The sequence below is a fragment of the Stomoxys calcitrans genome, chromosome 2 (genome assembly GCF_963082655.1).
Source record: "Stomoxys calcitrans chromosome 2, idStoCalc2.1, whole genome shotgun sequence".
NCBI classification, from domain to species: domain Eukaryota; kingdom Metazoa; phylum Arthropoda; class Insecta; order Diptera; family Muscidae; genus Stomoxys; species Stomoxys calcitrans.
This window is the reverse complement of record NC_081553.1, coordinates 155,881,880-155,896,924: the sequence shown is the minus strand read 5'-3', so window position 1 is coordinate 155,896,924 and position 15,045 is coordinate 155,881,880. Positions and strand designations below refer to the sequence as shown.

General features: G+C 37.1%; 1 protein-coding gene across 1 annotated transcript; it reads right to left on the bottom strand.

Annotated features, from left to right (window-relative positions):
* Positions 1-2,325: 2,325 nt before the first annotated feature.
* LOC131994783 (uncharacterized) lies at positions 2,326-14,898 on the bottom strand. Its single transcript, XM_059361664.1, has 3 exons — positions 14,143-14,898; positions 11,154-13,936; positions 2,326-2,485 (listed from the first exon to the last, which is right to left on the bottom strand). The coding sequence occupies exons 1-3, from the start codon at positions 14,896-14,898 to the stop codon at positions 2,326-2,328; spliced, it is 3,699 nt and encodes a 1,232-aa protein (XP_059217647.1).
* Positions 14,899-15,045: the final 147 nt, after the last annotated feature.

The following is a 15,045-nucleotide window of genomic DNA, read 5'->3' as shown; positions in this document are numbered from 1 at the left end:
CGAACGTCTTCAAATTTGGTACATACACGTTTTTCGTTGTATAATCCTTGACAGCGAGATAACCCTCTATGTTGCCGAATAGGTCGTGAAGTGCTATTTCAGTGGACTTGTCTCTACTATATGCATTCTGCTGCCGAGACAGGCGATCGCAGGGATCTTTGCTCTGAAATATGTTTCTATCAATCTCTCAAGAGTCTACAGCATGAAGGAGTGCGGACTAAAAGGGCGGTTTTCTGCTTTTAGAATAAAAAATTACCTTTAGAGGCCTCAGATATATCATCCACGGAGCTGCAGAATTCCACCTAGGATTTGTTCTAGGCCTTTTTCAGCTCGCCCTTGTAATTTCTTAGCTCAGCTGTATACGTGTCCCAATCGTGTGGTGCTCTTGTGGCTTTCGCTCTGCTGAAGAGTTTTTTGCGCTCCTTTTTTAGAGAAACCAGTTCTGGGGTCCACCATGGCGGTGGTTGTTTGTCCCTTGACTTAGTTCTAGGACATGCTGACACAAGCGAGTCATTCAGGGCCTTCGTGATCCGCTTGGCCATTATGTCTATATTTCGTCGCATTTTCCACGTCCTTTTCTGGTCTAGAAGGGATAGTCGTGCAGAATGCGTGTTGATATTTATCCCAATCCGCCGAGGGACCACTTCTGCAGTATTTTGTCCAAGGCTGATACTAATATAACGATGATCAGAGAAGCTGTGGTCATCCAATACTTCCCAGTCGCATATTCTTGCGCATATATCTTCCGATACAAAGGTAATATCTAGTACCACCTGCATATTCCTAGTAATAAATATCGGTTTATTCCTTTAATTATAAATCGCCAGATTGCGACTTATAATAAAGGGTGGTTTTTAAGCTATTATCTTATTGGCAACACTGGTTTAAATAGCTCGCGGACGTTTCGTGTTTTGTTTCAATGTCAAACATCAATGGCACAATGGGTACTTAAACAAGCAGAATTGTCGATTTTGGAATGAAGATCAAGAAAAAGTCACAGTTTGGTGCGGTTTAGGGGCTGGTGGCATCATTGGACCGTATTTATTCAAAGACGATGCGAATCGTAACGTAACTATGAATGGTGGGGGAATATCCAACTACCGTGAGGTGATATCCAACTTTTGTTTGCTAAAAATGCAAGAGCTTGTCATGCACGTCAAGCTTGTAGTGTGGTTTCAACAAGACTGTGCCATATGCCACATAGCACGCGTAACAATGGACGTATTGAGAGGCGAGTTCGGTGAACATTTTAATTCACGTTCGGGACCGGTCAATTCGTGGCCTAGACCGTAAAAATTAACACCTATAAACTATTTTTGTGGGGCTATGTTAAAGCTCATATCTATACAGACAAGCCCGCTTCAATTGACGCATAGGAAGGCAACATTAAAGCACTTATTCGTGAGATACCGGCTGAAATGTTGGAAAGAGTATGCCAAAATTAGACTAAGCGGATGGACCATTTGAAGCGCAGTCAAGGCCCACACTTCCATGAATGAATCTTCAGACATTAAATTATATTGACCGTACTATCAATTCAAATAAAGATTTCAATAATTTTTTGAATTTTACGTGTTGTTTTTTGAAAAACTTTTCTACAGCTCTATAAAAATCACCCTTTACATTCGATAAGCAGCTCATGGCTTTCGTTTATTTCCAAATTTCCCCATATCTGGTGATGCTTCTATAGATCTTCTATAGACCTTCAGCTTCAACTTGCCAATGTTGTTTAGGGTGCAACGATACATCCCAATTGAGCGTTAATCCCCAAAGGCAATTAGTTTGTATCGGCCCCGATACCAACCTGCATCGTCGCAGACTCCTCAGGTAATTCCATAAGGACATCGGAGTATACAGATGACATCACATTGACTATCCCACACCAATTGTTCCTAGGCATACAGCCCTGTTCTTCTCCCTTGTTGACAACTACCATCTCAAAACTGTCCTTAGCGATATTAGCAAAGATTCTTGGACCCATATTACTAATGTTCGCTTTAGTTCTTTTGGGCATGGGAAGCCCCCTTGGTGACAGCAGCCTTTTAACTGACTTCGGTGCAGTTTTCGAATCTAGCCGTGTAGCCTTTGCTATAGGCCGATCAGCGAATCTCCGAGTCCAATTAAGGTAGTTTCTCTCCTAATCGGCGAGAGTTTAGAGTCTTTCGCACCAAGCCTCTCAATATACCTGAGAGCACATCTTATTATTCCAACCTCTTAAAGAGCATATTGGATTGCCAGAGAAGGCCGATGGCCTGGGCAAATTGTAGGCACGCGACAATAAAATAGGTTCGGCCATGCCCTTAAAACTCTAACCGGGTGTCTTTGTCAAAAGCCGCTGCTACCAGTCATCTGCCGGCTAGTGGGGCCTGGAGCAACCGAGGTCTCACTAGCAGACAACATGCTGCGACCTGTTATCGCCACCGCAGCTGTTGAGTCTTTGGAGTCCATTTTAAACCTTCTCCGGGGCTCTAGATCTGCCTCTTCACTGGAAACAGATGCAGATCTTCAACTGCCTAATGTATAACACTATTGTAGCTATTCTTGAGTGACTTACAAAAGTCTCCGAAAATAACCACCTATTACGAGATACAGAAAATTCTTGCTGAGCGAAATAAAAATACATCCGCTCCACTCAAAGGTTAAACCTAGAATCCACTTGAGCACAAACAAGTCAAGCTGATATATATCGTCAAAATCGATTGAAAAGTCCCAAAAGATACCTTTAATTAATAGTTTAGTAAACTTGTTATTATAACAATTAAATAGTTGGTTATTCTTGGTGGAAGATGTAATCTTTTGCAATTACATTGCGCCAAAATATAATTACCACTTAAATTCAAATTATTGAAAAAATCTCTTATATGTAGTTTTAACCAGTGTAGTTTTTTTTACCAGTTTTTCTACATTTCATTAAAATTTTTGCTATAAGTACTCACAATAATAGAAAAAAACATATTTGGAAATATTTTTTTAGTTATTCAAATGTTTCAAAACTTTCTATTTAAAGATACATTTTTTTATCGCTCAAATATTTTAAAAATTTTCTGGAATGTTGTAATTTATACCACTGTACCCTAATGGGTATACAAGTTGCACATAATGATAAAGTAGTGGTTAAACATTTACACCAATATTCATAAAACTTAATGTAGACGTGAAGGAGGTTTAATTGGTAGATTTTCTTTATATTGTAGAACTGTCAAATAACCATATTTTAAGGCTCCATAAAGTTTTGTCAATACGGCCGGTATTATATCGAAAACATTTTACTTTGTTAGGTTGACTTTCTAACTTTGAGTTAGAAATGATACCCAAGTGACAAAGATGAAAGTGACTACCTCAGTGAATATCTTCATCATTTCAGTAATGTCAAACATATTTAACACATGTACATGTACGTATATATGCTATACGTCTTTGTGATTGACATCGCCTTCGGCTGTACGGCAGTTAACTGCGCGAACACTCCTTTTTGTGTTCGAAAAACTTAGTTTTGCTCCTGCTTCATAATTCAAATGTCCAATTATTAAAATATATTACCGAAAAGTTGGGCTTATCTTTTTATCTACGAAACTAAAGCTAAAGAATCTAAGAACTCACGTCATTGTGTTTGACGTGACATATTTATCTTTAATAAGACCGCTCGTCACCTGCAATTCACAAAATCTCTGGTTTAAACGGTTGCCACCGTATGCAGACCTATACCTATCACAGTATAGGTCTGTTCGCGTACTTTTCCAATAAAAATTTGCAGGAGGGTAAGCCTCTACTCTCTTTTGCTATTTATTTGAACTAAACGGCTTGTTTCCATACAGCAGCTGTTGGATGCTGCAAATTTCTGCTGGAAAAAACCTCCAGTAGATATTTGCAAGCTTTCAATTGCCAAACTGTAAAATTTTGCTCGCTCTCACGCACTCTCCCCCTTTCTTCTGTTGGCAAATAAAGTACCCGAACAAATTCCAGTTGCAATTTATGTAAATTTGTACATACTTTTGAGTACACGAACACACTTTATAACTCTTTGTTAGCTTAAAATACTGTGTGCCTTTTATTCACAGTGCTCAAAAAACGAGTTGCAAGCTGCGCGGCCCATTCCCGTAAAATGGTTTTCTTCAACGCATTCATATTGAAGGTATACTAATGAAGGGATACTAATCTAGTCATTCCGTTTGTAACACCTCGATATATTCGTCGTTGGGGATTGCAAGTGGGCCATATCGGTTCAGATTTAGATAGAGCTCCCATCAGGGACGTAGTCAGGGTGGGGCCTTCGGGCCCGAGCCCACCACAATGATTTTGTCTATAGAAAAAAAAAAATCAAATTAAATATATTCTAAACACAAAATTGTAGTAAAACTTTTTAAAATAACAAAATTTTATATTAATAATATTAAACAGAGAGAAAATTTTGATCAGCGCAGGACCACCTCAAAATTATTTTTCTTAAGTTCAATTTCAATGAAATTTTTTCTAAACAAATTTTAATGAAATTTTTTTTTTAAACAAATTTTGATGAAATTTTTTCTAAAGTCAAAATTTCAGCGTAATATTTTTAAAGACAAAACCTCACCACAGTTATTCCTAAAGACAAAATTGTAACAATTCAGCGTGACATTCTCATCAGCCCGGGCGCCAAAATTTCATTTAAATTTTTCCTAAAGACAAAATTTCAATAAAAATTTCTCGAGAAATTACATTTCGATAGATGTTTTTCTAAAGACTACATTTCCGTGATAAATTTTGTCAAAGGCAATATTTCAATGCAATATGTCTAAAAGCAAAATGTTGCTCAGGTCCGGGCATACTCGTAATTATTTTTTCTAAAAGAAAGATTTCGATAAATTTCAATAATATTTTTTTAAGCGAAAACATTTTTTAAAGACAACTTTTTAACCCGTTACGCTTCACTCTTGATTCCCCTGACCAATTTTCATATATTCATAATTTAGAGCGTTAATATTGATGTAGAATTTTTTTAATTTCTTTAACGACAATTTTTTTAAGAAAATTTTTGAAAAAAATTTTTAGACAATTTGGGAAAATTTAAAAAAGTTTCTTTTTGTTTCCTAAGCCACAATGTATTTACAAGAAAAAATCATGGTTTTAATATTTTATACCCATTTAGCGAAGAAAGGTGGACTTATAGCATAAATTTATATTTTTTTAATATAGAATTTCACAATACAGTACTTACGGCAATTGATACGGAACTCATAGTGAGTCAATAGCAAGCAGCATTGATTCTAGTAAAAATTTATTAGTTCTGTAGGCTTTGGCCGTAGAGTTGGACACAGTGAAAGATTGTTTAAAAATTTTAAAATTTTCTTTTTGAATTATTGATTTTCTTCAAAAAAAAAAAACTTTTAACAATAAAAGGAACTTAATACCGACCTTAACTAAGTACATGTGTTAAAATATTATTAATCGGTAGACTTTTATCTAGGAGATTACATTACACTTACGGTTGTCGCTAGGTCATTTGACATCAATTATTTATTTATTTCATCCACAGAGTAAAATTTAATGGGCAAAGAAAAAGTTTTCAACTGCAATAACGTGGAAATTTGTTTGTATTCCTGATTTCTAGTTCTACCACCTTTTCTTATTTTATCTCAAATAAATTAGGAAAACTTTAGGACTTATAAAGACATGATGCAAATTATAGCCATATACGGCAATAGTTTGATGCAATTTTTACCTAACATCTTTTCTCTCAAAATCGTATTTTCCATCGATTTTAATAAAGTTCGGAGGAGAACATGGTGGATTAATGAAGGTGGACTCACGCGAACAGCTGGAAACTGCCGGCCAATTTGACGGTATTAAAATGTCATTTCTGTGTTTACATTCTCAGCAAACTACGTAATTTTTTTGCAGGTTCTCTTTGTTTGAGTTTATCTTTCTCTCATTTAACTGGCACACGTACGCAAAGGAAGTATGGAAATAAAAGTCATTTAAAACCAAGTGACAAACAATATCCTATTGAAATCATAAAATTAGCTTGAGATAAAAATAAGCGCAAAAGAAAAAATGTCATCAAAATACTGAAGCTGGTTCGACAAAATTATCACTATACTGTTAAACTAAAATATTCGCAAAGACAAGCACATTTTAAGGCCCTGAAATATAAGGGTCGGCCCTGGCTCCCATATAAACCGATCTCCCGATTTGACTTCTTAAGTCTCCGGAAGCCGCAATTTTTATGCGATTTAGCTGAAATTGGACATGCAGTGTTTTGTTATGACTTCCAATAACTGTGTCAAGTACGGTTCAAACCGGTCTATAACCTGATACAGCTCCCATATAAACCGATCTCCCGATTTGACTTCTTAGGTCTTTACAAGCTACAAATCGTTTTATAACCTGATATAGCTCCAATATAAACAATTCTCCGGATCATCCTTATTCGTTTCCTAGAAGCTTTCATTTTTGCTGGTTTGACAGAAGTTTGGTATGTAGAATAATATAACGCCCTTCAAATAGATTTATTTTGTATACATTTTTATCAGAATCTATGGTGGTGGGTTCCCAAGATTCGGCCCTGCCGATTTTAGCATGCTTTTTCTTGTTTAGCTATTAGCTATTGGTTTACACGTGCTTTAATAACAATGCGAGTTTCAGTACTTCTATGGTATAGGACCGAAATGTTTGGGTGCCCGCTAATAACTCGCATTTATGCCAGGCTAGACTAAAACGATTGGAGTGCAGTTTTTGATGGTCACAGTTAACACAGTAAACACGATTATTTGGGGAGTTAACGTATTGCTCAATTTGCAAATTTTTTCTCTTCACATTCGTGCTAACGCAGCAAATCTTTTGCTCTTTCAAGTCTTACTTTTTTTGCTTTGGTGTACTTGTTAGAATTTACCTAAAGCTCGTTTTTCTATATATGATGCATGCTTTCTCGGTACACTTCCAGATCTTAAAGCATTTGGTTGCTTTCATTCGCCGAACCATTTTAGGCGCGTTCGTCGACCACGTCCTTAACTCGGACTCCGACGACCCGAAAGGCTTCGGGTTAACCAAGTTTATTGACGACAGTCCTCTGGTCTTCACTGCTAAATCGTCTGCTATGCCCCTCACTCCTCTACGGCCCGGCACCTAAACGATGCGAATCTTGTTATCCTCCTTCTTATACACCTAGACTGTTCGTTACCTTACCGTCCTGCTTGTTATTGCCCTTATGGCCATTTTACTGTCCGCAAAGAAATTTACACTCGACACTCAATACCAGGATTCCGTGACTCCAAAACTGTGCCGCTGGCAGCAGTGCCTCGCACTCGACCACAAGTGTTGTCCCAGACATCCGATCAGAAACCTCTTCCATTTCTTCCAGTTTTCTAATCGTCGCCTCGATTATATCGCGATGGAATGACCTGCTCTTATCCTCTGCCTCGCACTTAATCTGTGTTTATGTTTATGGTCGGATAACTAGAATAGTCTCCAGTGTCCTAGTGTGCGTGGTTCTCATCTCTTCACCTATGCCAAGAAAACATGTTCTCTGAACCTGTTGAATTACCCTAAAGTTGCACTTTTCCCCATTTCGAACACGTCTACATAGTGCCGTCTAGTGAGAAGGCTGACAGATGCCTTCTCAGTACGCTCCTGAATGTGACACTTCCAATTAAGTGTCCTATCCAAGATTTTTCGAAACTCTGCCACAATTTTTATGATGCACAATTGTTTAGATTTTTTTCTATTTCGATATTTATAAAATTTTGTTTGTTTCTACGAAGATAGATTTTTGATTTTTATTAATTGATATATTTTTAGACTGCGTTTAATCATTTTTTTTTTTGGCATTTATTTGGGATCATATGCCTGGAATGGTCCGTTTTTGTAGAAAACGAGTCGTTTGCCCTTAAAGTTTGAAAAGGCAAAATGAGTTGTTTTTATAATGCATTATAAAGGGAATGGAGGCACCGAAGCGCAGATGTTAGTATGTCCGCCTATAACGCCGAACGCCTGTGTTCAAATCCCTGCGTGAACATCGGAAAATTTTCAGCGGTGGCTACATTTATGAGGTATCCTGCCATGTTGAAACTTCTGTACCAAGTGATGTCGCTATGCGGCACGCCGTTCGGACTCGGCATAAAAAGGAAGTCCCTTATCATCGAGCTTAAATTTTAATCGGACTGATATGAGAGAAGTATCCCCGTTCCTTAATGGAATGTTCATGGGAAATTTAGTAGTAGTTGCTGTCATAAAGGGAAAACGAGTCGTTTGCCCAAAACAGCTTTGGTCTGGACATAGTATTAGCTTGCTGTTACAAAAAACTGCACTTAGTTATAAAGGCTGATTTTTTAAGAGCTATAGGGAAGTAAAAACGAACATGAAATTCAGATAAATGCATAAAATCTTTATTTGAATCGATAGTACGGTACATATAATATAATGTTTGAAAAATATTTCATGCAAATGTTGACCGTGACCAATTTTAGCATACTCTTTCCAACCTTTGCCAGGTATCTCACGGATAAATGCTTCAATGTTGTCTTCCAATGCGTCAAATGAAGTGGGCTTGTCTGTATAGGCATTAGATATATTTATTTACAGGTAGGAACAGTTGCCCAACAACAACATTTTGAGTGCACTATCTGTCAAGGTCGGTGATAAGAGCAACTCTGATTTTGTGTTTATTACTAGTTTGCGCCACTTTTCGTTGTTTGGGTGTGTATGGCTCTTAACTATTATGCACACACATATTCAAAACTCGTTGAAAGATAGTGCACTTCGCGACAAAAATTGTAAATTGTACTGTTTGCTGTACACTACCTGGTCATTATGTCAGGTATAGGCATGTGTACTAACATAGCCCCACAACAAATAGTCTAAAGGCGTTAAATCGCAAGATCTAGGCGGCCAATTGACCGGTTCCGAATGTGAAATAAAATGACCACCGAACTCGCCTCTCTATAAGTCCATTGTTACGTGTGCTGTGGGGCATGTGGCACCGTCTTATTGAAATCACATGTAATGCAAGTCATTTGCATTTTGGGCAAGAAAAAGTTGGATATCATTTCACGTAGCGCAGAGGTTAGCATGTCCGTCTATGACGCTGAACGCCTGGGTTTGAATCCTGGCGAGACCATCAGAAAAAAATGTCAGCGGTGGTTTTCCCCTCTTAATGCTGGCAACATTTGTGAGTTACTATGCCATATAAAACTTCTCTCCAAAGAGGTGTCGCACTGTGGCACGCCGTTCGAACTCGGCTATAAAAAGGAGTCCCCTTATCATTGAGCTTCAACTTGAATCGGACTGCACTCATTGATATGTGTCAAGTTTGCCCCTGTTCAGTAGTGGAATGTTCATGGGCAAAATTTGCAATTTAGCATTTCACGATATCGCTCACCATTCATAGTTACGTTACGATTCACATCATCTTTGAAGAAGTACGGTCCAATGATGCCACCAGCCCTTAAGACGCACCAAACTGTGACTTTTTGGATGCATTGGTTGCTCTTTCAATGTTTCTGGCTGATCTTTACTCTAAAATCGACAATTTTGCTTATTTATATATCCATTGAGCCAAAAATGAGCTCCGCCTTTAAAATGGTAGAAGCGCGCTTTGAACCATTGTAAGAGAGCACCCATAATAAAATTCAATAATTTGCAAGCGTTGTTCATTTGTGAGACGATTCATGGTTAAATTATAGACCAAACTTAAGATGTTTGTTAAACCAGTCTTGCTAAAAAGATAATAGCTAAAAAATACATACATACATACTGTGGTACAAGTTGAGGTGTAGGGCATAAATATCAAAATTTTGTTCTGATTTAGAATTCAATTTTTTTGAAACATTTTCAATTTATTTCGTCCGGAATCGAGGTATTTTTCTCGATTCCGACACGGAGAAAGGTTAATCGACTCGACTCTAGAAAAGACATCTTTATTCGGTAATCTCTTAGAATTTTTCGATCGGTATCAGATAATTGCAGATTTTTCCTCATATTTGTTTTTACATATAATTCTTATTATACATTCATGCCTCCGGCATTCATTAAAAAAAAACAGGGAAAATTTTAATTTTTCTGAAAACAAAAATTTAAATTGAAAAAAATTAAAAAAAAAATAAAGAAATCTTATAACCTCTTCTTGACCACAATTAAAGAGGTGACCAGCTTTAGGGCCTTGCCCTAGGTAGTCCGGGTACCAGACGCCCGGATTACCTAGGGCCTTGAAATTGTGCACATATCTCTATAACACCACAGCTCTAACCATTGAAAATTTCTATCCGGTCTCAAATGGCATATATTTTTTTTTGTTTTTACTTCCCTTCGCCATACTTTTTTAATTTGGCCCAGATCGTTCCAAATTTGGATATAGCTGCCATATAGACCGATATCTTGATTTAAGGTCTTGCCCCCATTAAAGGCACATTTATTGTCCGATTATGCCAATATTTGGTACAATGAGTTGTGTTAGGCCCTTCGACATCCTACTTCAATTTGGCCCAGATCGGTCCAGATTTGTAGATAGCTGCCTTATGGACCGACCTCTAGATTTAGGGTTTTGGGCCCATTAGAGGCGCATTTATTGCCCGATGTAGTAGTAGTAGTAGTAGTAGTAATCTTTATTTTCATTATTTTCTTTTTCAATACAATAATGTCTAAATAAACTTAACATAAAATAAAAGCAATATATTAGCGTATTTCAGAGTTAATCCATCAAAATAAAGATTTACGGCTATGACTTCAAGTCGTCAGCCGGATTTAAAGAAACATTTTCAAAGCTGTGTTTAAGGGACATTTTAGTCTATGCTTAATAGTATTAGGCGTACTCGGTTAATATTAGCTTTCGGTATTGTAAGGCATTTTTGGTATATTTTATAAGATTATCCCAGTCTGCTACCTCTCTTCCATCTAAGATGCTAATTAATTCAGGTTCTGTCAGCGTCGGCCTGTGAAAGAAAAGCATGCGTTGGCTTCTTAGTATGGGACATACGGCAAGAAAATGGTATATTGTCTCTCTCTCCCTCAAATTGCATAGCGTGCACAAATCGTTGTCAACCAAATTTAAGCCTCTTTGATTAGCATTGAGGTATATCAAATCGACCCGTGCTTTAAATATCCACGTAATGTCCTTAACTTTATATTCGCCATTTAGGTACAAACACCCTCTTGTGAAATCCAGGTTTTTATAAAACCGTGACCTGCTTTGTAAAGCTTTCTGCAGCAATCTTTGCTTGTTAGCTTGCGATAGTGAATCTATGATGGAATTAGTCATACTGTTCCATTCACCTTGCGTTATATTTCCAACCAATGGTTGCATATCCAGCTCATTTAGAATGTCGTTTAAAGCTTTCACCCAAAATATTTGTTTCTGGACCATTATAAGTGTAAGTTTATGCGGCAGTCTATCCCTTTTATATCTGTACAACGTACTAGATATATACTTCAAATGCAGTCCCAGTGTGTATAAATGACTTTCTTGTAAGTCTGTTTCCATATAGAGAGCATAATTTGGTGTAGAGTCTGGCAAATTAAGAACAGTTTTTAAGAAAAAACGCTGCAATTGGTCAACTTCTTCAAAATATTCATAGCCCCAGACCTGCGCTGCATACGACTGTACCGATCTGCAAACCGCCATGTACAAGTTCCATTTATCTTGCAGGGATATTTCGTCTTTCTTTAAGAAGTTTTTCCATGTTGCTTTTATAGCACTTTTAGCTTGTGTTGTCCGGGACTGAATATGCTTCAAGAACTTCATTTTGGGCGTTAGTACCACCCCTAAGTACTTATATTCTGATACCACTTCTAATGGTTCTGCATGGAAGAACCATTTATCCTGCTGTGATAGTCTTCCCCCGTTTCGGAATACCATGATTTTAGACTTCTCAGTGTTGACTATTAAGCTCCATTTTTTACAAAATTCTTCCAAGTTTGCTATCATTTGTTGCAGGGTAGTTGAATCCTCCGCTAAAATTACTATGTCGTCAGCATACAGCAGGGTTTTTATGTTTATGCCTTCTATATCTACACCTCCTTCCAGTGCATCGCTTAAGTCGTTTATATAAAGAGAAAATAATAATGGCGATAGTAAGCACCCTTGTTTTACACCAGATTCTGTATCAAAATAACCAGACAGCTCTTCTCCAGTCCACACTGCTGACTGAGTGTTTTGATAGACAGCTTCTATCATCTTTATAAATTTGAAAGAGATGCCAATCTGATTTAATTTGTAGAAAAGTAAGTTTCGTGAAATTTTGTCAAATGCCGCTCGAAAATCTACAAAAAACGCGTAAACCTTCTTCTTTTCCGCCAGCTTGATATTGACCATCGAAGCTAAATTATATATATTGTCCACCGTAGAATAGTTTTTTCGAAAACCTGCCTGGAATTCAACCAATATATTGTTTTCTTCAACCCATTGTCCCAGTCTATCATTTAGTACACCCATGAATATTTTAGCCACGGAATTCATAAAGGATATACCTCTATAATTCGATGCATCATCGAGTCTGCCTTTTTTATGAATAGGGAATATAACTGTTTTCTGAAATTCTTCCTCAATTTTGCCCTCGGTGTAGATCTTGTTGAAAATTGCTGCAAGCTGGGTCAGGAATTCATCAGTAGCATTTGAATAGAATTCATAGGGAATTCGGTCTTCACCTGGCGCCTTGTTCGGTTTTGTTTTGGCAAGGGTATACTTAATTTCCTCTAATGTTATGTCTTTATCTAGAATGTCGTTTACGATCAGTGCAGGTGCGTAATGAACTCTCAAAGACGATTGTTCCTGCCTGAGCAGTTCCATAAAATGGGTTCTAAGTATCTCTGCGGATAAAGTATGACTGATACGAAAGTCCTGGCCATTTAACTCTCTTACTAAACTCCACCATTCTTTTGCATTCGATGTATTATTTAGTTTCTCAGAGATATTGGCGTAGTACATTCTTTTAGATACTTCGCAAATGTCCTTATATCTTTTTTTTGCGCTCAAATATGCCTGTCTATCTGTTTCCGACGATGATTTCCGAAATTTCGATAAGATTTCAAATGTTTTCCTTCTTGCCCAGTAGCATCTATCATTAAACCACTTTTTCTGTGGTACGTACTGCTGCGCTTTGTTTTGCTGAACTGCCGATGCAACAATTGTATTTGTCATGTGCTTGAGACATGTTATATTGTTGGACATTAATTGTAAGCTCAGATTAGCGGTGAGGTTTTCCTGGTATTGCAATTTATGACTATCTTTCCAATGCAGCTTCGGTAGTAAATTGAGCCTATTTTGTGGGACTACTGTGTTGTTTAGCTTTAGGTTAAGAGTTATTGGCAAATGATCTGACCAGATTTTGTCTACCACCTTGAAGCTTTCCACATATTGAAGCATGTTTATGGATACTGAGCATATATCATTTACTGAGGTTCCGGTGTTGCTCAAATATGTAAAATTACCGTCCTCATCTCCTAATGTTTGGCCATTTAGAATTACCAGGTTATGTTCATTGCAGTAGTCGATATACCTTCGTCCATTCGTATTTAATTCTTTATCTTTAGACTTTCTCGGCCCAGTACATGCGTGGAACGAATCTCTATATAGATCAACAATGCCTTGTTGTGATTCGCCTATTCTAACGTTTATATCACCTAGCACTATAAGGTTTTCGCATTTCATTTCTTCCATGAACAATTTTGCTAGGGCAAACTCTCGTATCCAGTCTGAGCCCCTTATATAGAGTGGAACTATCAACAGTTGAAAATTTTCTGTTATAATCTGTAATCCACAGAGTGTCTGATTAAGAATAAATGTATGCTTTATGCCTGCTTTATTGAAAGATTTTTTCACTCCTACGAATACTCCGCCGATAGCACGACCAAATCTATTTATTTTTATGGCATCTACCCAATATATTTCATACTCGGGGAAGTATTTTTCGGTTTGAGATCTTTTTTGTGCTGTGATATGTGTTTCTATGAGGATAATGATTTCAAACTCCTTTAGATAGTTAAAAAAATTAGGGAACAAATATTTATTTGATACTCCGTTTACATTGTACGATATAATTTTAATTTCCATATTATTTTGTTTTTTCTTTGAGCTTTGTCTCCCTTGGAGATCATCTAGTTTTTTGACGCAATTTTTTCAAAAATATTATTGTAGAATGCTGTTGTCAGTTCATTCCCATATAATTCTTTTAATACGGACTCCCCCTCTTCTCGCCCACACATTAATTTTCTTTCGCTGTTCCAATAGAACCACTTGTTATTGATGTTTAATTTATCATCTCTAACTACGATTTTATGTTTTCTTGATTCTTCGAGAATTGACTTTCTTATGAGCAGCATAGCTATCTTGTTTCTCTGCCTTCTAGGGTTCAGATCTCTTTCAATTGAGATTGCAGACCCTGCTAAAGCTTTAGTATTTTTCAGAACCTCAACTACTGCATTTTCATTTGGGAACTCGGCTATTACAGTTTGCAATCCGTTTCGTTCATAAAGGGTTCTTGCCGAAGCTATAGGGGGGTTGATGTTTAGCATGTCATTACATATCTGTTTGACTATATTCAGAGCAGGCTTATCTTTTGAAATATTTTTAAAGACAAGCTTTGTGTTTTGTATTTGATGCTCCAACCATGCCACATTCCTGTCGCTTTCTTCCAGTTTGTTCTTGAGCAATTCCACTTCCTGTTTTAACTGAATATTTTCAGTCTTCAGATTGGCAATTTCAGAAGTTGCAAATGATATACCGGCTTTAACATCTTCCATATCTTGTTTGGTGGGCAGATTCTTAATTTTCTCTTCAAGTATATTATTCATAGTGAATTTCATAATTTCCATAAGTTCACTGACCTCCATACTACCAACAGGTTTCTTTGCCATGTTATTATTTTCTGGTGATGTTTCGCCTATCTTACGCTTTGTTTGTTGGGATGTGCTTGCAACAGGTGTGTTAGGCATATCTAGTGATTATTTATCCTGTAGCTTTAGATTTTTATAATATGAAGTATACTTTAAGGCGCAATAATAATTGGTTCGAATGACTCAATTGTACTACAGATGTGGACTCGGATGATTAGTTGTGCGATTAGTCCTACAATCGTTTCT